The sequence below is a fragment of the Ursus arctos genome, unplaced genomic scaffold (genome assembly GCF_023065955.2).
Source record: "Ursus arctos isolate Adak ecotype North America unplaced genomic scaffold, UrsArc2.0 scaffold_34, whole genome shotgun sequence".
Lineage (NCBI taxonomy): Eukaryota > Metazoa > Chordata > Mammalia > Carnivora > Ursidae > Ursus > Ursus arctos.
The window spans coordinates 23128214-23148111 of record NW_026623030.1 but is presented as its reverse complement, the minus strand read 5'-3'; the positions used below and the strand labels follow the sequence as shown (position 1 = coordinate 23148111).

At 48.7% G+C, this 19898-nt stretch overlaps 1 protein-coding gene across 14 annotated transcripts in view; it reads right to left on the bottom strand.

Moving 5' to 3' along the window:
• HVCN1 (hydrogen voltage gated channel 1) overlaps positions 1 to 19898 on the bottom strand; it is a 34803-nt gene that overhangs the window by 2191 nt on the left and 12714 nt on the right. For 10 of the 14 annotated variants that reach the window (XM_048221345.2, XM_048221344.2, XM_057305722.1 and 7 more), the window contains 3 exons: positions 9080 to 9358; positions 4585 to 4689; positions 2025 to 2256 (listed from right to left, as the gene is read on the bottom strand). In XM_048221345.2, the coding sequence (XP_048077302.1) occupies positions 2025 to 2256; positions 4585 to 4689; positions 9080 to 9358 (616 nt within the window). Of the gene's footprint in view, positions 1 to 2024; positions 2257 to 4584; positions 4690 to 9079; positions 9359 to 9681; positions 9731 to 19898 lie in introns of all 14 variants that reach the window. The other 4 variants (XM_057305715.1, XM_057305721.1, XM_057305716.1 and 1 more) reach the window with 1 other exon arrangement.

The window sequence follows — 19898 nt, the reverse complement described above, 5'->3', positions numbered from 1 at the left end:
CTGTAAAATAATTGAGGGTCTTAGTGATACAGGTTGCTATTTAACCCCTTGGAAGAAAAACTCTGTATTCCTTCTAAGTGTAAACAGTTGGTGGCAGACAAAAAAAAGAATGGTGGCAGACAAAACAGTCCATCGCTTAAAGGCATTGGAACCAGGAAGGTCAGATTTTTTTTTTTTTTTTTTTTTAAATTTCTGAGCTACTGACTAACCAGTTGTGAACTATTTCCCTTCAGCTCGTGTGGGCTAAGAAATCCTTTATAGTCACGTGACCAGATGAGTGTTATCGCTCCTCCATACAGAGCTTGTTCACCACGGTGCACTGTACATAAAAGACACAAAAGTGCGAGACTGGAAATGCTTACACTTAGCCTTGGGATTGTCAGTTTCCCAGTTTTCTGCCTCCCACACCTACGGCCAGTTCAGCTGACAGGCGATCAACTAAGTCTTGGCCGACAGAGGGGTCATCAGCCTCATCTGATGGTTCCCAAATGTCTACACCACAGCGGGGACATGGCCTCAAAAGACTGTGCAGCAACTGGGGATGCTCTGTGCCTTCCAAGAGTGACCATGTCTGGACTTGGTGGCCGCGAGGCCCAGGAGCACTGGCCCCTTGTCCCCGGCATTCTTGGCTGTCAGTCCAGTTGAAGCGTGTGTTGCTTTTTCAGACTTCTCATGTCCGGCCACTAAATCGATAGCAGCGCAGCAGTGGGCATTAGGCAGTCCTGTGGCCTGCTACCATTCAGACAAAGAAAATGAACAAATCTCAGGCATTTGGTTTTATCTGCAAAAGCAAATCTCACCATGGTGTGATACGAGAGTAAACGGCAGTAACCATGTTCATGAGTCATTCAATGGAATGGTTCATCTACCTCCGTGGTACATAACCTTTGCAGAGTATTTTCCTGTTCGATGAATAATCAATTAGCATATTCAATAGTAAGTGAAAAGCTTCCTTATTTCCTTTGACAGAGCCCAAATGAATATTTTTAATGGGCTTTCATCAGTAGATCTAAACTGGCTCCTAAAGCCAGGGGGAGCCCACAGTGCCCACAGGCAGAACCCCCTCACACAGCCCTGCATCAGACACGTGACACTTTACCTGCCAGCAGGGGAGGCTGGGATAGGACTCACTGTGCTGCCGAGCGAAGGAGCTCCATGTCAGAGGACAGGCCTGCGTCACTCACTCCCCTGGCAGTGACTGAGAGCCTCGTGCTGGGCCCTCGTCTAGGGATTCCCAAACCTGGCTAGACACCCAAATCACCTGGTAGTGCTTCAAAAACAGACACCCTGTGAGGGTCTACCTCAGACTTCCAGAAGCACTGGAGGTGATTCTGATGTGGTGGGTTCACAGATCCAGTGACTAGAGTTCACTGACAGCCGAACAGTTAACAGCAGAAACATGGCTTCTCAGAAACGGAGCCTCCCTGCATCACTAGGGTGTGTGTGAGGAATAGGATCTTTACCTCAAGTACGGTAGACATTATTTCCCCAAGTGTGTTCTCTAGAGCCAAAGTCTACGACATGTTAACGGGTGTTATTTCCCCAAAAGTGTCCACTTGGTCAATTTGGGGAACTCCCGAGTTCTCAGTCCGCCTCATGCCAACAAGTGCTGTGACTTCCTTGAAGGGGCAGAATCTAGTGTAGAACATTTCTCAGCTTACTCACACCCCTTCTGGATGGTGCCCCTCCCAGGGTAGAACATTCTTCAGGAAACACCAAATTAAAAACAAAGGAGCTCTGGGAACCCAGCTGGAGGGACTTAAAGATTAGTCTGACCCTTTCTATAAATACCTTCTAATAATCATGAAAATAAGGCCTAACGGAGAAAGGTGGTTCCTCTTAGAACATATGTAACTTGGTGTCAATCTGTAGCCACAGAGGCATTGGTGGGACACCAAATCAGACCACTACATTTTTCTCTACAAAACACTAGCTAGGAGGAGGAGGAACCACGACCTCTGCGTCCACTCCCAGGCTGTGGCCCCCAGCTATCCCCCTGCAGCCTGGGAGTACCGGGGACATACCGTTGATGATCCGGGCCACCCGCCACAGCCGGAGCAGAATCAGCAGGCCGAGAGCCTCAAACTGGTGCTTTCGGAACAGGAGGACAAAGTCAAGGATGAAGGATACCACCACCACAATGGCGTCCAGGATTTCAAACTTGTGGTGAAAGAACTCCATGCGGAAGACAAATAATTTAAAAAAAATCTCCATCATAAAAAAGGTCAAGATGGCAAAGCTCATGTAGTGGAACACCTGGAGAGGACAGAGAAGGCGCAGTGAGAACAGATCCAGGGCTGGCCACAGGCTGGGGCAGGGGACACACACGAGCTGGCCTGGAGTGCACCTGCCTGGGCGCCGGAGAGTGAATGCGTTCATTTGACCCCTCCCAAACTCCGCCGGCAGGGCTACGGCCGGGGACACCACAGAGGAGGGCTCTGCTCTGCCCTCTGAAGGGCAGTTGGGCAATGGCAGGATTGAAAATCTCCCCCATGCCCTTTGGCCCAGTAATCCCAACGCTAGGATTTTATCCCACGGCTATGCTCACACGTGCACACAGGCATGTTGCAGGGATATTTGCTGCAGCATCATTTGCAGACAAGAGATTTTCTACGTTGTAGAATAGAAATATCTAGTGGAGGGCACTTGTCAAATGCATCACGGTACCTCCATACGGAGCACTGTGCAATTGTTAAAGACCAGGGCTGGCTCCTATGTATTGACTAAAAATGGTCACCAAGGTAGATGGTAATTGAAGAGGGTTGCCAGATCTTGATTTGTAAATACCAGTTTTCATTAAAGTAACCACTGCCATCCTAGGACAGGGAAAGTACAAAGTGAGCTGGGACATTATCTTGGGCCAGAAAGCAAGGAAATGCTCAAAGACTGTGGAGTCGTGTTAAAAGCATATAGCAGTCAGCCTGAAGAGATGGTGACCAAATTTAGTAGGACAATTTGGACCCTGAACAGAATGACTGATTGTAATACACTGAATTAAAAAAAAAAAAATCCATGAGTCCTTAGTGATACATCCACATTTGGGGAAAAAAGGAAAGCTCTTCTCTTTCTCTCTCTATAAAAACCAACAAAAAAACCACCTACCAGATGTAAAATGAATGATAGAAATCTCAGTTTGCATCCCCCAGTGTATTCACCGACTCGGGCAGTGGCCATCAGGTGGGTGCTAAGTGGGGAAGAGGATCTTTGCATGGTAGTCTTTGCACAGTGTCACTGTGCAGATTATTTATAACTGCCCCTGGACAGTGGAACAGCTCGGCATTTACTACCTGTAGTGATCCCAGTGAGTATCCCTGATAGCGATGTGCCATGCTATAAAGAAAACAGCCCACCAGCCAAGCACTCTCGCTAATTGAGCCTCTGGACCTAACCTCTGGTGTGCAGGGAATAAGAGAACAAGTTGAATGACCTCTGGGGAAACAGACAAATCCAGAACATGGGACATCCTACAAGATGACTGGCTGGACTTGGGAGTGGGCGGGAGAACTCTTCCAGATCAGAAGAGCCTGAGGAGCTATAACCAAGTATCATATTAGAAGTCTGGATCCTAGTTTGGGGGAAATAAAAGGGAGGGCATTATAACAGATATTCTTGGGACAAATGAGGAAATTTGAATATAAACTGGTTATTATGGAATTACAATTTTTTAGGTGTGATAACGTGATTACAGTTTTGTAGGAAAAAGATCTCATTCTTAGGCATAGTGAAGTATTTGTGTCCTGATGTCTAACTTACTTTCAAATGGTCGAAAATACATGGATGTGTTCATGGATATATATTGAGATAAAGCAAATGTAGCAAAAGTATATTTGCCATTTTTCATAGTAAAAAGTTGAGGAAAAAAGCACAAGACAGTGACGGGCGCCTGGGTGGCTCAGTCAGTTAAGCATCTGCCTTCGGCTCAGGTCATGATCTCAGGGTCCTGGGATCAAGCCCCGCATGGGGCTCCCTGCTCAGTGGGGAGTCTGCTTCTCCCTCTGCCCCTCCCCCTTCTTGTGCACACGCACATGCGCAAGCTCTAATAAAAAAAGTATCTTAGACGGTACAGCAGGTATGTCACTGATCGTGTTAAAAGTAGAGGGAGAGGAAAAATACTCATCCATCTGTGGAAGGACCTGGACTGGCCACAGAAGAAAAGCTAGCAGCTGCCTTGGGAAGGCTAGACAAATGTCTGGGATGGGCTCAGGCAGCAGCTGGGAATTGGGGAACAAACATAGGGACCATGTCAGAATGTTGACAGGCCAAGACATAGCTCGTCTGCTACTATAGATGGGACAGTATCACTCTCTTGGTCAGATCCTTCCTCTAGAAGCAGTGACATGCCTCAGCTCAGCGGTCTAGCACTATTCGAAATTCAAGCCATCAAGTGAAATGAGGTTTCCTGCTTATAGTAAATGCCTGTCTATAATTTGGAAAGAAGACATTTCCCCTGCTCTTTGGTTAAAAGCACCCAGTCAACTTAGTCTGTTAAGGACTTGCTACTCCCAGGAGGGTGCCATCTGCCCCCCTCTGCCCACCTCAGGAAGGACAGAAATGAAGGGTATTAAAGGGCTGCCGGCACCCTACCATGGCGGCATAGTCGTTCTTGTCAAGCTCGATGATCTTCAGGTCCAGAATGAGCTCGGCAAGCACCAGGAGGGCATCCAGAATGACCAAGCAAATGATGATAACCTGCAGACCAAGGGAAGGATCGAGAAACCATGAGACCTGAAAATTGACCCTCCTTCCATCTTTAAGGGCCAGAAACATCTAGGGGAAACCACTGGGTGAAGATGCCAAGGATGGGAGGCCACTGCCCACAGCCACACACCTTCCAGAACTGTCAGACCCCCAGGCAGTGCCTGTTCTGCTAGAGCTGCTCTGCCTGGCTCACTGAGTGACAGTCACCACTGGTCTGTGTTCATTCGCTGTTTCTCAGCATCTCTCAAGCCAAACTGCTAATTCCTAGATGGCAAAAAAAATTTTTTCTGAAATTTTAATTTTTCTATTTCTGGAGACTTTCTTGCCAGGGTATACCCAGAACAGATGCTCAATAGATAATTAAAAAGATCCGCCTCAGAGATCTGAGTCACGGAAGTCCCTCCAGGGACTGCCTTCCTTGAGGCAACCGGATTAAGTGATGTCCACCGTACGCATAGCGTAGCTTCTGGCTGGGGCCGTCAATAGCGGCCCAGCTCAGGCAGGCTCGTCGGGGTGACGGGCAGATGGAGTCCAAGGTTTCCTGGGGACTGAGGAGACGTGTGAGAAAGACCATCTCGGCGGCTCTGTGACCTGCTGGTGGAGGAGGACGGTGGGGACCAGGGTGCCAGGCGTGTGGGCTCCCGCCGACGATGGGGGGCCCACGGTGACAGAGGTGGTGGAGACGCTGGTGGGGCTCCAATGGCAGGGTGGGGGTGATGGTGTTCGGTGGTGGAAACGGCAGCAATGGGAGGAACCCCAACAGACACTGTGTGACCCCTGTCTTCCCTTGGGAATTCTGGACCCCCCACTGCCTCGCTCAGGCCCTGCTTCCTACGTCTGACACGCTCAGGGAGATTCTGCAAGTCCATGTGCCATTTTCTCGCAGTGCCAGCACTTTGAGGCTGAAACTGAGCAGGCCTGGGTAAAAATGGACTAGTAAACCTTCTGACCGTTTCAGGCCGTAGCTAATACTTCAGTAATTAAAGCGTTTGAAGACTTGGTTTACTGTGAAGATTGCACGGCAAAGTGCTTTGTAATGAACTTTTCACACATATCCGAGTTCAGTAGCTCAATAGAGATTCAAGCCTCTGGCGGGTGATTTTTCCTTTTGCTTTCTTCATCCTTGGTTTTATTTTAGAGCTAAGGGGACATGAGAGCTCATCTGGTCTAAAACCAAGGCACAGAGACATTAGAAACAGAGTGACTATGAAGCCCTGACACACGCCACACGGGAACGCCCGGAGAAGCCACGATGCTGCGAAGAGCAGCCACACGCGGAGAGACCGCCCGTCGCCTGATTCCACTTGTATGAAGAGTCTGGAGCAGGCGAATCCACACACACAGCGGATCAGCGGTTATCAGGGGCTGGGGACCTATTGTGTGATGGGTACCGGAGCTCCTTTTGGGGTGACGGAAGCAGTTTCGAACGAGACGGTGGTGGTTGCTCAGCATGTGAAAATGCTACATAAGTGCCACTGAATTACTCACTTGACAATGATCAACTTCACGTGAATTCCTCCTCAATTAAGACCAAGACAGACCAACCCAAGGTCACAAAACTACAATGCCTGGGTCCCACTCCTGGCCTCTGTTAACTAATCCCCAGACCCTGAATTTGCCACTTCCCAAGGCAGTGCTATTTCTGCGGGGAGTCATGTCACAAAGAGAAATGCCGAGAATTGAGGGAAGCTGGTTAATTCCACATCCAGACGGGGCAAACAGGGCCAGGCCCAGCAGGAGGATGCAGTGGTGTGAGCGCCGGCTACGGGGCCGCCAGCCCTGGGCCAGCCCCACATTAGCCTCGACCCTGGGCACGTCTCTCAAGACCGATGAGCCTCCGGTGTTAACTCTAAGCTTCAGCGTCCTCTTGGAGAAAATGGGGTTGACCACATTTTCCACCCTAGATTGACAGTGGGAGCATGACATGAGGTAACGCATGAAGGGTGCTTAGTACAGAGCCCCGCCACAGTGAGCAGGTAATGAAGCGAAGCTCCTTGACCTTCATGACTATCCTCCCCTGGCTCAGCTCCCCTGTCCACGCATGGATTCCACAGAGGCCCAACACCTCCTGTGTTCTCTCCCTGGCTTGTATCATCCTGTGGGAGAAGTGATGGCAATTAACTATGTATCAGGTCATCTAGACTGCTTCAAACCATGGGAACAGGTAGATAATACATCCGAGAAAGGGATTCCAGAATCCTCTTACATGCTGATTCTACTGACTGAGATCAAACCCCTGAACTGGTATCCCCACTCCATGCTGGTCTCCCTAAGCCCCTCTACAAATCTCGTCGTGTCACTACCTCCCACCCATACATTTAGATTTTCTGTGGCCGCCCACTGCCCACAAATGACCTTCTAGCACCTCCTCTCTCGCCAAGTTATCCCTCTACTTGCTGCACGTAAGCCATATGGACCCTTCTCAATTCCAGGAATGCGGCAGATCCTTTCCTATCTTGGGCCCTTTGCAAACACAGTCTCTCTCTCTGGAAGGTTCCTCCCCTCCCCATTCACAGAGCTCACCCCTGCCCAACCTTCAGGTGTCAGATGAAATGTTGCCTCTGCCACCACACGTCCTCTGACACCCAATCCTAGGGTCAGGTGTCTTCCTACCCCCAGGATCTGTCAGAGCCCCCTTCTGTCTCCCTACAGAGGGCTTCTCTTCACTTGCAACCAGCATCAGTCAGGGTGATGGTTCCTGGAGTGCCTGCCTCTCCACAGACCATCGGTCCTCTGAGAGTAAGGATGGGGGGTACCTGCCACACTTGCTGCTCTGTCCCCCGCACACAGAAGTCACTGCTCAAGAAGTGACTGTCCAGTGAATGACTAAGCATCTCTGCTTACGTTTCAAGGGTCAGGCTGCTGCTTCTCAGTAGGAGTGTCCTTAGAGGTCTGGGCTCAGCGGGCAGCCCTGTGGCCCAGTTGGGAGGTGAAGGGCCTCCCGGAGCAGGGAGGCCCAGGGTTCCCCTTGCAGCTGGAGGGAAACTGGCTCCCTCCTTCTGCTTCTGAAATTGAGGGTTTGGGATTTCAACCCCAACAACTTAATACCACGTTTCCTTTCCTGTCACAGCCGCAGAGAAACGCACGGAGCTGCGAGGCCTGCTGGGCTGTTTGGCCTGTTTCATTTCTCTAAGCTACACGAAAGCGAGAAAAAGACCAAAATAATTTTTTTTTCTATCTTACCCTGGAACAAAGTCAGTGATGGGAGAGGCAAGGGCTGTTTCTGCTTCCAGAAGGGAAGTCAGCTCTAGGGAGGCACTGGTTTATTTCAGTTTAGGAGGACACTTGCCACAGGGTCCCCAGAATGGCTCCATTATGGGACCTGGGCTGACGAGGGGCTGCATGCTCCCCTAATGTCCTGGGCCTCCTGCATTCTCCTCAAAACAGGTTTCCAGACACCTGCCTGCACACTTCAGGGCTAGGGGCTGAGACAGGGCCCTCCAGACTCAACCTGCATTTGTCCTTCCAAGTCAGAAGATGCAGACAGGCACTGAACCCTTCACTGTTCTTTGAAGTCCGCGTGTCCCTCTCATGTTCTCCCCCAAGCGCACCCAGAGGTCAGTGGTGGGCTACCAGAGAAGGATCGCTCCACAGAGTGAGAGACTGAAGCCCCCATGGTGATAAGTCTGGGAGACACAGGACCCTCTTGGCCTTGTTCAGCTCAGGACAGGCACTCAGTGTTTGCTGAATGAATGCAGGAACGTTTTCTCTGCCTCCAGTGTCTACCCTTCCGTTTACTTATTGTGTAGGGATAGTAAAATCCACAGAACGTAAAATCTACCATAACAAAATGTGAACCATTTTGAAGTTGGCATGTGGTTCAGGGGCATCAAGCACCTTCACAAGGTGGTGCAAGCATCACCACTACATAGTTCTGGAACGTCCTGATGACCCCACATGGAAACCTGTATCCATTAAGCAGTCCCCTGCCATTCTGCCCTCCCTCCAGCTTGGAACCACCAGTCTGCTGTCTGTGTCTATGGACTTGCCTACAGTGCACATTTCGCATAAATGGACTCAGACAACATGTGGTCTTTCATGTCTGGCTTCTCTCACTGAGCGTCACCTTGTCAACGTTCATCCACTCATAGCAGGTGTCACTGCTTCATTCCCCTTCATGGCCGAGTATGGACAGCCTACATACACGTGGTTTATTCACTCGTCAGGTGACAGACCTTGCACTGACTTCGGACTGACGTATTTTATCCCTGACAGCATAGGTTGTGCCCAGCGCTGTACAGGGCACCTGACACAGGGTTAGTATCAGTAGACAGACATCGAACAAACAGGGCGTTGGCAGAGATAGGCCCCCACCCCGGCCTCGTGACTCTTGGTGACGGCGCTGCCCCACCCCAGGCATCCTGGGCCTCTGCCCACCTACCTGAAACCTGTGGGAGCTGAAGAGCTTCCTCAATGTGGCCCTGAAGTCAAGGGGGGGCCGGGGCACGGGGACAGGGTCCGCCACTGGGTCGGGGCCTCTGCCCTCCTCGCCAGAGGCAGGTGCTTGTGGTGTCTGCTCCTCCTCCTCGTCGTCCTCCTCATTCTCCCATTTCTTGTAGTTGATGTTCCAGGCATGGTAATCGTCCCCAACGACAGTGAAGTGCTTCAAGAACTTGCTCATCCTCTTGGCTGGAGCCACTTTGGCCCTGCGGGAGCTGGCCTGAAGGGAGGGGAGAGAGAGCCCGTGCTCAGGCAGGGAGGCCCCTGGAGCCCGTCCAGACCACTCGGACCTCACGTTGCTCTGGCGGGGAGCAGGGCCCAGGCTGGGCCAGGCCGCAGGGGTGAAAACAGTCCTGGCCCTCAGAGCACCATGCAAGCAAAACCGTGAGGTCACGGTGGTTTCTTGTGCTTTTATTTTTGGAATCCAGGGTCTCAGTGCCGGCGAGGCAACAGGAAACCCCAGAACCCATCAGGCCTGTCACTATGGTCTGGTTGGCAATAACCAATGAAATTGGTACCACAGCCCAGTCACAAAATACCCACCACGTGTAAATACCGGAAGAGTGGCCCCATGGTTCAGAGACATCACAACCTGAAAAACCGGAGGTGAGAGTTGGCAGGGCAGGGGTGTGGAAAGCCAAAAGTAAAAGTACCCACAGTTTCACAGAAAAGTGAGGGTCACCCCCTTCGTGCCACAGATCAGCTCTTGAAATGTGAGTGGCAAATAGATTTTCCTAGGTTCAGCCAGTGTTATTTTAAGTACATGATGGGCAGTTGTTTACAGACAAGGACTTCAAAGCAAAAAGCAAATAATCCTCCCTTTGCCCAACTGACCCTACCAGATATTAAATTTCCTATAAAGTTCAATAGTGAAAACTTTGGGGTATGGGTCCAAGAATGGGCAATATGATCAGTGGAACCGGAAAAATGAGCCCAACCAGACCCATACCCCAGTAGGGAACTGGATGTGATGGTGGTGGCAGTACAGATCAATGGGAAAAGGCTGGAGAGATCAGGACGCCTGGCTTTCACGAAAGGAAACAAACAAAAACCATAAAAGATCCCTACCTCACACTCTACACAGAATAAATTTCAGATGCATTAACCTTAACATTTATAAATTAAAAAAATTTTAAATTAAAATAAAACATAAGTATCTTCATGCCCTTCAAATAGGGAAAGTTTGCTTAAATAAAACACAAAACAAATGGATAGACTTGATTCATCAAAACTAAAAGCTTTTATATTTCTCTCTCTCTCTCTCTCTCTCTCTCTCTCTCACACACACACACACACACACACACACACACACCCCACACAACCCTAGAAAGATACACCACAGACTGGGTGTGACACAGACATACTTGCAATGTACTTAATAGACATTGTTTAGTTTAGTGTCCAGAATACATAAAGAAATCATACAAATTAAAAAAAAGAAGACAACGCCATTGAAGACTGGGCAATGGATATTAATAAGTAGGTCACCTAAAAGGAAACCCAAATGGCAGAGACACAACCTCACTAGGGCTCAGGAAAATGTGAATGGCAAGAATTCTAAAGTCTGCAATAGCAAATGTTGGCAAAGATGTGAAGCAACGGGGACTCTTGAACACTGAACATAGGAATTGACACTGGCACCACCATTTTGGGAAACAATCTGGCACTGTTTTGTCAAGTAGAAGTTGTGTATATCTTTCTTAATAATCTAGTGATTCCATCCCTAGAAAGGCTCCAAAGAGAAACACCCCCACATGTGCTCAAATCAGTGGTTTGTTCAAGAATGATCACTGCAGGGGCGCCTGGGTGGCTCAGTCAGTTAAGCGGCTGCCTTTGGCTCACGTCATGATCCCAGGATCCTGGGATCAAGCCCCGCATCAGGCTCCCTGCTCAGTGGAGAGCCTGCTTCTCCCTCTCCCTCTGCCTGCTTGTGCTATCTCTTTGCCAAATAAATAAATAAAATCTTAAAAAAAGAAAAAAAGAATGAGCACTGCAAATGTTCACCTAAGTGGTGGGAGATAGAGGAATAAGCCTTCTCTCTTCATATGACGGAATGCTCTACAGCAGTTAAAATGAATGAACTGCATTACTATATGTCACTGATGACACCCCAAGTACCCACGTGGCAGCACTGAATACAGTAGGTCACTCCTGCCCTCACTGGCTTCTGGGATTCCATACTCTCCTGGTTTTCCTCCCACCTCGATGGTTACTTCTTACCAGTCTCTTTCCCTGTATTCCATAAGAGGAAGACCTTACATTTAAGTATTGACATGCCCAGGGCTCAGGTGTCTCTTCTCCATACTCAGTTCCTAGGGGTTCTCATTCAGCAACATAGCTTTAAAAGCCATCTGTACATGGATTATACAGAAACACTATGTCCAATCCCAATCTCACCTTAGTTATCTAAAGGTTATCTAATACCTAGCATGTTCAAAGCAGAATTATTCATTTGCCACCCAAAATATCTCTATCTCAGTTTAGGGCATTTCGTTTGTCTAGTTCCTTGGGCCAATAACTTTGGCATCATTCTTTAAATGTCTTTCTCCTCATTCAATACTGACCTAACAGTAAATTTTGTTGGCCCTGCCCGTAAATTACTTTCCAAGTAAGACCACTTCTCCCCATTATTTCTCGCTATCTCTTGGCTAGATTACAAGAGCAGCCTCCCACCTCCTCCCAGTATCTGTTCTCCATCCAGCAACTCGAAAGAACTTTCTCAAATATAAATAAGATCACGTCATGCCCTTCCTTAAAACTTTCACATGTGGTTTTTTTTTTTTTTTCTTTCCAGCACACTCAGGTCTTCTTCCTGGAAATGTCTTCCCTCAGACATCTGCATGGTTCACACCTTCACTTGGGTCAGCCTTCTGCTCAAACATTGCCTCTGCTGAGACCTGGTCTAGTCACCCTTCCCCAGTCACACTGCATCCACTTACCCTGCTTCATTTTTCTTTTCTTTTCTAAGATTGTAAGTACTCTCTACACCCAATATGAGGCTCGAACTCACAACCCTGAGATTAAGAGGCTCATACCCTACTGACTGAGCCAGCCGGGGGCCCCTCATTTTTCTTTATTGCACTTATTGGTGACATTATATATGAATTGTTTATCTGTTTATTATCTGCCTACACTCCCCCCACCCAGACTCTAAGGTCCATGAGAGTGGAACTTTCTCCATCTTGTGCAAATGGCCTACCAGTGTCTTGCACTTCATACACACTCAAAAACACCCAAATATTTAAGTGACTGAATGAATACATAAATGTGGATAGGTCTTTACAAATATATTGGGGGGCACCTGGGTGGTTCAGTCGGTTGAGCGTCCGACTCTTGATTTTGGCTCAGGTCGTGATCTTAGGGTTGTGAGACTGAGCCCCACCTCGGGGTCTTTGCAGGGCGTGGAGCCTGCTTAATATTCTCTCTCTCTCCCTCTGCCCCTATCCCACCCTCTCTCTCTCTCTCAAAAAAATATATATGTTGAGTTTAAAAGGAAGATATAGAAGACTATGAATATAATACCATGTAAGTAAAAATTTAAAAATACATGCAGAATATTACTATATGTGGTTCTGGGAATGTGTAAAATGGAAATGTAAACATACAAAAGAAGGGGATTTCTGCTTCTGGTCATGATAGAGTAACTGGTAGCAGATTAGGCCTCTTGCCGTAAAAAACTATAAAACTGGATAAAATGGATGAAATTTACTGTGGTCCCTGAGAGAAGAGGAACAGATGAGGTGAGCCCCCACACTGACCCTGGCTTTCTACCTAGAGGTACTTTCTGGACTATGGCAGCAAGGCTACTGAGCCTCCCTCCCTCTCTCAAGAATTTGCGAGGCAAAGTACCGGAGAAAGGAAGCTCTACAGAGAAGGAGCTCCAAAAATCCAACTTTGGCTGAACTCTGAACAGCTGAGACACTGCCAGAGACGACACAAGGCTGGGTTGGGAGATGTGTGAGTTCCAAACATCCAGAGTAGAGATATCTTGTTGAATACCCTGAGCATTCAGTAGAAATTCCGGAAAAGTCATACCTTATTAGTAGGCATAACCTAGCCCTATAGTAGGAACTACCTTACACCTGTCCCAAATACACGTAAAAAGAAACCTTGAAAAGATCAAGCAGATCCCCAGGTGAATTCATTGCCTGTTGGAACAAAACTCATATTCCACTAGGGAGGACAACAAAATCACTCAACAGTCATAGCATTTAGAAATGCACAGCATACAATAAAAAATTACTAGACAGATAAAGCAGAAAAACATGGCCTATAACCTATAGAAACACTAGCTTACCAAAATGGACAGAGATAATAGAATTGGCCAACAAAGACTTGTAAATAGGTATTATAAATACGTTCAAGTATTTCAAAGAAAATATGAGCTTAATGAGGGAACAAATAGAGAATCTTGATATAGAAACAGAAACTGTAAAAAAAAAAATCCAAATGGGCTCAAAGCTGATTAGATACAGTAGGACAAAAAATCAGTGAACTTAGGGGCGCCTGGGTAGCTCAGTCGTTAAGTGTCTGCCTTCGGCTCAGGGCGTGATCCCAGGGTCCTGGGATCAAGTCCCACATCAGGCTCCTCCGCTGGGAGCCTGTTTCTTCCTCTCCCACTCCCCCTGCCTGTGTTCCCTCTCTCTCTGTCAAATAAATAAATAAAATCTAAAAAAAAAAAAAAAACAAAAAAACAAAAAACAGTGAACTTAAAGATAGAGCAATAGAAAATACCAAGTTGAAACCTGGTGAGAAAAAAGGCAGGGGAAAAAACCCAGAGCCTTAGGGACAATAGCAAACAATCTAATATACGTGTACCTAGGGTACATCAAAAGATAGAAGAGAAATTGGGACAGGAAAAAATTTGGAGAAATAACAGGCTGAAAAAATTTCAAAATTTGATGGAAAAATGTAAGCATGTAGATCCAAGAAGCTCAATGAACACCAGGGAGGACAAACGTAGAGAAGAATGTACTGGAAGGAGACACCAAATTCATGATGCTGGTTGCCCTTAGGGAGGGGCAAGGGCTAAAAGCAGAAGGAGCCAAAAAGCACTTGAATGCTATCTGAAAAAATTTGAGGAAAATAGGACAAAATGTTAATAGCTGTCAATTTAGGATGATGATTATATAAGTAGTTGATAATATTTATATTCTTTTTTTAAAGATTCTATTTATTTTAGAGAGAGAGAGCACAAGAAGGTAGGGGCAGAGGGAGAGAAAAGGGAGGGAGAAGCAGACTCGCTGCTGAGCAAGGAGCCCAACATGGGGCTCAATCCCAGGACCCCGAGATCATGACCCGAGCCAAAGGCAGATGCTCAACTGACAGAGCCACCCAGGCGCCCCAGTATTTGTATTCTTTTATATTTTTACACTTTTCAAAGTAAAACAAAATGATCTCTCTCCAACAATACACCTTTGATGCATACTCAGGTTTTTTTTTTCCATAATAGGTTTCGTGAGCTCAGGAAAGGTTAGAGTCCAAAGAGATTACCTGGTCTGATCTCCCCACTCTTTCAGAGATGGGAGCACTTCAGACATGGGCAGCCAGGGCTTGCTCAAGGTCTCAGTGCACTTAGGAGTAGAGAACTCAAGCTCTTTTGCCCTCAGTCCACTGTCCTTTCGTCTATGATGCCTTGTACATTTCCAAGCTCCCAATTTGGACAAGGGACATCAGCTCTTTCAGAAGCCTCCCAGAACCCCAACGTGTTCTTGCTAAGTGCCCTGGGGAAGTCCCTGCTCCAAAGACTGCTGGGTGAGGTTGGGGGTGATGAGTGCAGAGAGGGTGGTGCTTCAAAGGCTCCATCCAGGAATCCCATGGTTTGGATTCCAGACGGCCTCCTCTGTCTGGCTTTCTGTATGGTCCCAATTCGAGGCTCCCTCAGATACTAAGAGGTCCAAGGAGACCTTATGACCACTGCATAACCTCCTGAGAGTGAACCTTCTGGTTCTTTCCACATCCATGATCCTGGAGCCTGTCTGGCTTTCCTCTCCCCATATATGTTATTCATTCTTCCTCTTCTACCACCCCAGTCCAAGCCTTCATCCTATCACCCCAAAGCCTGCAATAGCCTTGGGGCACCTGGGTGGCTCGGTTAGTTAAGTGGCTGCCTTTGGCTCAGGTCACAATCCCAGGGTCCTGGGGTCGAGCCCCACACCGGGCTTCCTGCTCAGTGGGGAGACTGCTTCACCCTCTCCCGCTCCCCCTCTTTGTGTGCTCTCTCTCTCCCAAGTAAATAAATAAAATCTTTATTAAAAAAAAAAAAAAGACTGCAACAGCCTTCTTGTGGACTTCTCTCCCTGGACCCAGTTCTTCCAGTGCATTCTCCAACCAGTAGCCCAAGCAGGCCTAATAAACCCTCACCCCTGATCTCAGCACCTGATCATATCACGGCCCCCTGATTTTTGGATAAAAATCCAAGATCCTGGTGGCTCAGTCGGTTGGTTAAGTGTCTGACTTTGGCTCGGGTCATGATCCCAGGGTCCTGGGATCGAGCCCTGCATCAGGTTCCTTGCTCAGCGGGGAGTCTGCTTCTCCTTCTGCCTCTGCCCCTCCCCACTGCTGGTTCTCTCTCTCTCTCTTAAATAAATAAAATCTTTAAAAAAAAGAATCCAAGATCCTTCCTATGATGTACATGGCCCTGTGGGATTTGGCCTTATCTCCTTCCCCATGACCTGCTCACCACACTCCAGCCACACTGCTTGCTCTTCTGTCCCTCCAAGCTCTGCATTCTCCCCAGGCCCAGTATTCACACAAGCTCTTCCCTCCACCTGGACTACTCTTCTTCCAACTCTGAGCTTGGCTCACTCTTACTCATGATTGAAGCCTCAGCTGACATGGCCCTTCCTCAGAGAGGCCCTCCTTGACCCCTAAAATCTAAATCAGTCCCCTTCTCAATTTTATAACCTCTCTTTGTATTTTTTTAGTTTCTAATCAGAATTTGTGTGTGTAGCCATTTATTTATTAGTCCTCTTTCCACACTAGCAAGCTCCATGAAAGCAAGGCCTGTGTCCCCAGAGTCTCATGGGACACCCGAGAGCAGGAGCCCATCAAGCATCCGTTGGCTGAGGGCAGTGGTACCCTGTCTCCCACGCTGGGCAGCAGCTTGTCTCAGGCTGGACCCTCCACTGCTAGGCTCCCAGGTTGACCAAGGGCCAGGTGTGCAGCTATCCTGAAGCCCTCTGGCTTCTCCTGGCCATAATTTTCCCCTTAAAACCCTTTATCTGGCAGATGGAAACTTCCGGTGCTAGTTCTCAGCACGGTGGGAGCCTTGGGGTGCTTTGCAAAAACCACATTTATATTTTACAGGAGAGGAAATTTTTCTTTCTGAAACCGTGCGACCAGTAAAAAGCAACTTTCAGTAATCTGGGATGAAAATATTTATGGCACCCAGCAGAGCAGAAAACAACTCTGGTTTTAAGTCAAGAATATGACATACCAAGAGCAGAGAAGTTTCAGAAAAGGTCAAAGATATAGCTGATCATGAAAATGTTGTGGGCCTCGGCAACCTCACCACCCACCTTGGGCTCTCGGGTTCCTCCCACCCTGCCTGGGCGGTGGAAGGACTGACTCAGGGAGCTACACGGAGCTACACGGAGCACCAGCTTTGGAGCCTGACCTGGTGCCCCCCCATAAGGGCCCGCTGTTCTTCAGCGACACAAACTCTCATTTCCACTCCTCCGACTTCATCACCGTCCGTGGACGTTTCACTCTGCTTACCGCCCGCTGCCTGCCCCTGCAACCTCCCAACTCTTCAGTCACACAAACTGATAGAGTCCCTTTGTGGCTCAAACTAGATTGAGGAGTTGTTTCTGTCACTTGCAACCCCAAGAATAGAGACCAGTAGAGTCCCTTGGACTGGACAGCCCCCATCTCCATGTCCCCTGCATTAACCTTCGCTGTCACATTACATCCCAACACCACTCTCTCCAGGATCACCTTTCTGTATCAAAGCCCATAATGGGGTTCCCACCCTGACTGTCCTGCTTCCTCTCACTGTTGGCTTGGTTCTGTTTGACCATCTCGCCTCTTCATTTCTCTCCCATCTCCAGCCACCCTCCTGGGCCTCCGTGTCCCTGCCCCCACGCCACTGGAAGTCCCCTGGACCCCAATCCTGACCCTGTGCTCATGCAGGGCAACTCCCCCACTTTGGTGGTCTCAGCACACCTGTGTTCTCAACACTGAGAACATGTGCAAATCAGTCTCATGTGCAAATCAGTCTCCAGCCTGATGTCTGGTATCCTGCCAGGTCATTAGTTTGTCTAGGACCCAAACTGAATCAATTTCTTATCTCTTCCCCATATCCACTCTTTTTTTTTTTAAGATTTTATTTATTTATGTGTGTGAGAGAGAAGCAGGCTCCCTGCTGAGCAAGGAGCCTGGTGTGGGACTTGATCTCAGGAGCCTGGGATCATGACCCAAGCCGAAGGCAGATGCTTAACCGACTGAGCCACCCACGCATCCCTCCCCATATCCACTCTTCCTTCCGTGTTTCCCTAGGGCACATCATCACGTGCACCCTGCCACCCAAGCCAAGAGCCAAAGATCATCTTGGGCTCCTCTCTCTCCCTCAAGGCTTGTCAGTTTAACCTCCTAAACACGGCTGCTCCCACTTCCCCTTCTCTTCTCTCTCTTACCCTCTCCTACGGCCAGCACCTCTTGCCTGGATGCCTGCACTGGCCTCCTTCCTGGTCCTTTCTCCACACAGCAGGGGCCAGGGTCCCCTTTCTGCAGTGACAACAGGGCTGTGTCCCTGCTCTCACCTGCCCCTTCCCCCAGGACCTTTAGCCTCCCACCCCGGCCCCTGCCAACTGCTGCCTTCAGGACAAAGGCAAAGCTCTCTTGGTCTCCCCAGGCCCTGGTCTCCTCCCCAGGCCCCCTCTGCTTCTGCCACACCCCAGCCACACCCAGTGCCTCATGGTTCTAGAATAAACCTCACTCCCTCTTGCTCTAGGACTCCGCACACCTGTGCCCACTGGCTGATAGATCTTTTGCCTTTTGCACGCTATTGCTCTTCCAGATCTTACAGACATCTAGATTCTGCCTCCCCGGGGAGGCCTTCCTTAGCCGCCACCTGCTGGGTGAGCCTCCTTCCTCTATTTCCCTGTCCTGCCACTTACTAAGGACTGCTGTGGCGTCTCAGTACTGTCTGTCTCCTGCCCTGGTCTGTGAACCCCAGGAGGGCAGGGACTCTTCCTCCCTCAGTCACATGGAGGGGTTCGGTAACTATTTAATAAGCGAATTCACAGCAAACTGCAAGAGCTACCCCTCAAAGGTAAATGGATCGCCTATTTCTCTTTTACACGTGACAAGTATCATACCAGAAAGATTACTACCTGGGAGAGAAAAACAGACCTAGAAGAGAGAGGAAAAATGTTCTTATGCACGTCTATTTTTACAGGCTCGGTTAGAAGCTGCCATCTGTAGGAGGGGAAATGTCCCTATTTTGTGGTCATCCAACAATCACAGAAAACAGTACTTTTAAAGAAATTCGGCAGACTCCTGATGTCCCTTAAGTCCCTGTTTCCCTGCTCCCGCCCAGAGCCTCCTTCTGGGGACCTGATTTGCTTATCATTCAACATCTCCTGCCTCAAAACTCCAGTAGGACACAGTAGTAGTGACATCTATTATTACTAATTATTTATTCGGTTCTTTGTTTTATTGTATTACCATACCACTAAAGTCCCTTAAACGCATGATTTAATTTTATTCCTAACAACCCCCTGAGGTTGAGGCCATCATTTTGGGTCTTGGTGAGGCAGGTGGCATGTCCCAAGTCATGCACTTGGAAAATGGCGGAGCCAAGATCTGCTCCTGGGCTGCTAGGACTTGGAGCTCATGCTTCAGAACACAGGGCTGAGAAAAAGCCACACAGCCGGGGACTGGAGATCCGCCTTCCAGGGCAGTATTGTGGGCTGGTTGAACTGTGGCTGCCCCCAAATTCCTGTCCGGAATACGACCTTACATGGAATATGGGTCTTTGCAGGTGTCACTAGTTAAAAGGTCTTGAGATGAAATCATTTAGGGTGGGCCCTAAATCCAATGACTGATGTCCTTCTAAGAAGAGGAGGGGACCATGTGCGGATGCAGGCAGAGACTGGAGTGCTGCATCCAGAAGCCATGGGATGCCAAAGATTGCCAGCAATGACCACAGGCGGGGAGAAACGCACAGAGCAGAAGCTCCCCCAAAGCTTCCAGAAGGAACTAACCCTGCCAAAACCTTGACTGGAGACTTCGAGCCTTCAGAGCTGACAGAATTCATTTCTGTTGTTTTAACCCACCTGGTTTGTGGTTATTTATGATAGAAGCTCCAGGAAGCTAAGGCAGAGAGTATGCACCCGAGCCAGCCTGTGACGGGTGGCCATGGGCGCCGTGCTCCCGCCCTTTGTCTTCTCAGGCCACACATCCATCCCAGCTCCGAGGAGAAAGCAGGCTCCTTCAGAGGTCACAAAACCATTGGAAGAAGCCCGTTTCTGCCACCAATCCTGGCAGCAACTGCTTCCTTCTGCTCACAGCTTACAGACCACCACCACCCACTTCTGCTCTCGCCTGATGCTTGTAACAATCCAGAGAGGTAGGCAGGGCAGGATCTCCGCTCCACAGAAGGGGAAACTGAGGTGCAGGGAGGGGAGACCAACTGCCCAAAGTCACATGGTGTGGCAGGATGAGAGAGGCTAGGGAAGGGGGTAGGTAAATGGGTATATTCCTCTTAGGAAGGCAATGGGACAGTTTCTCTCATCTTTAGAAAAAAATGTTTGGGC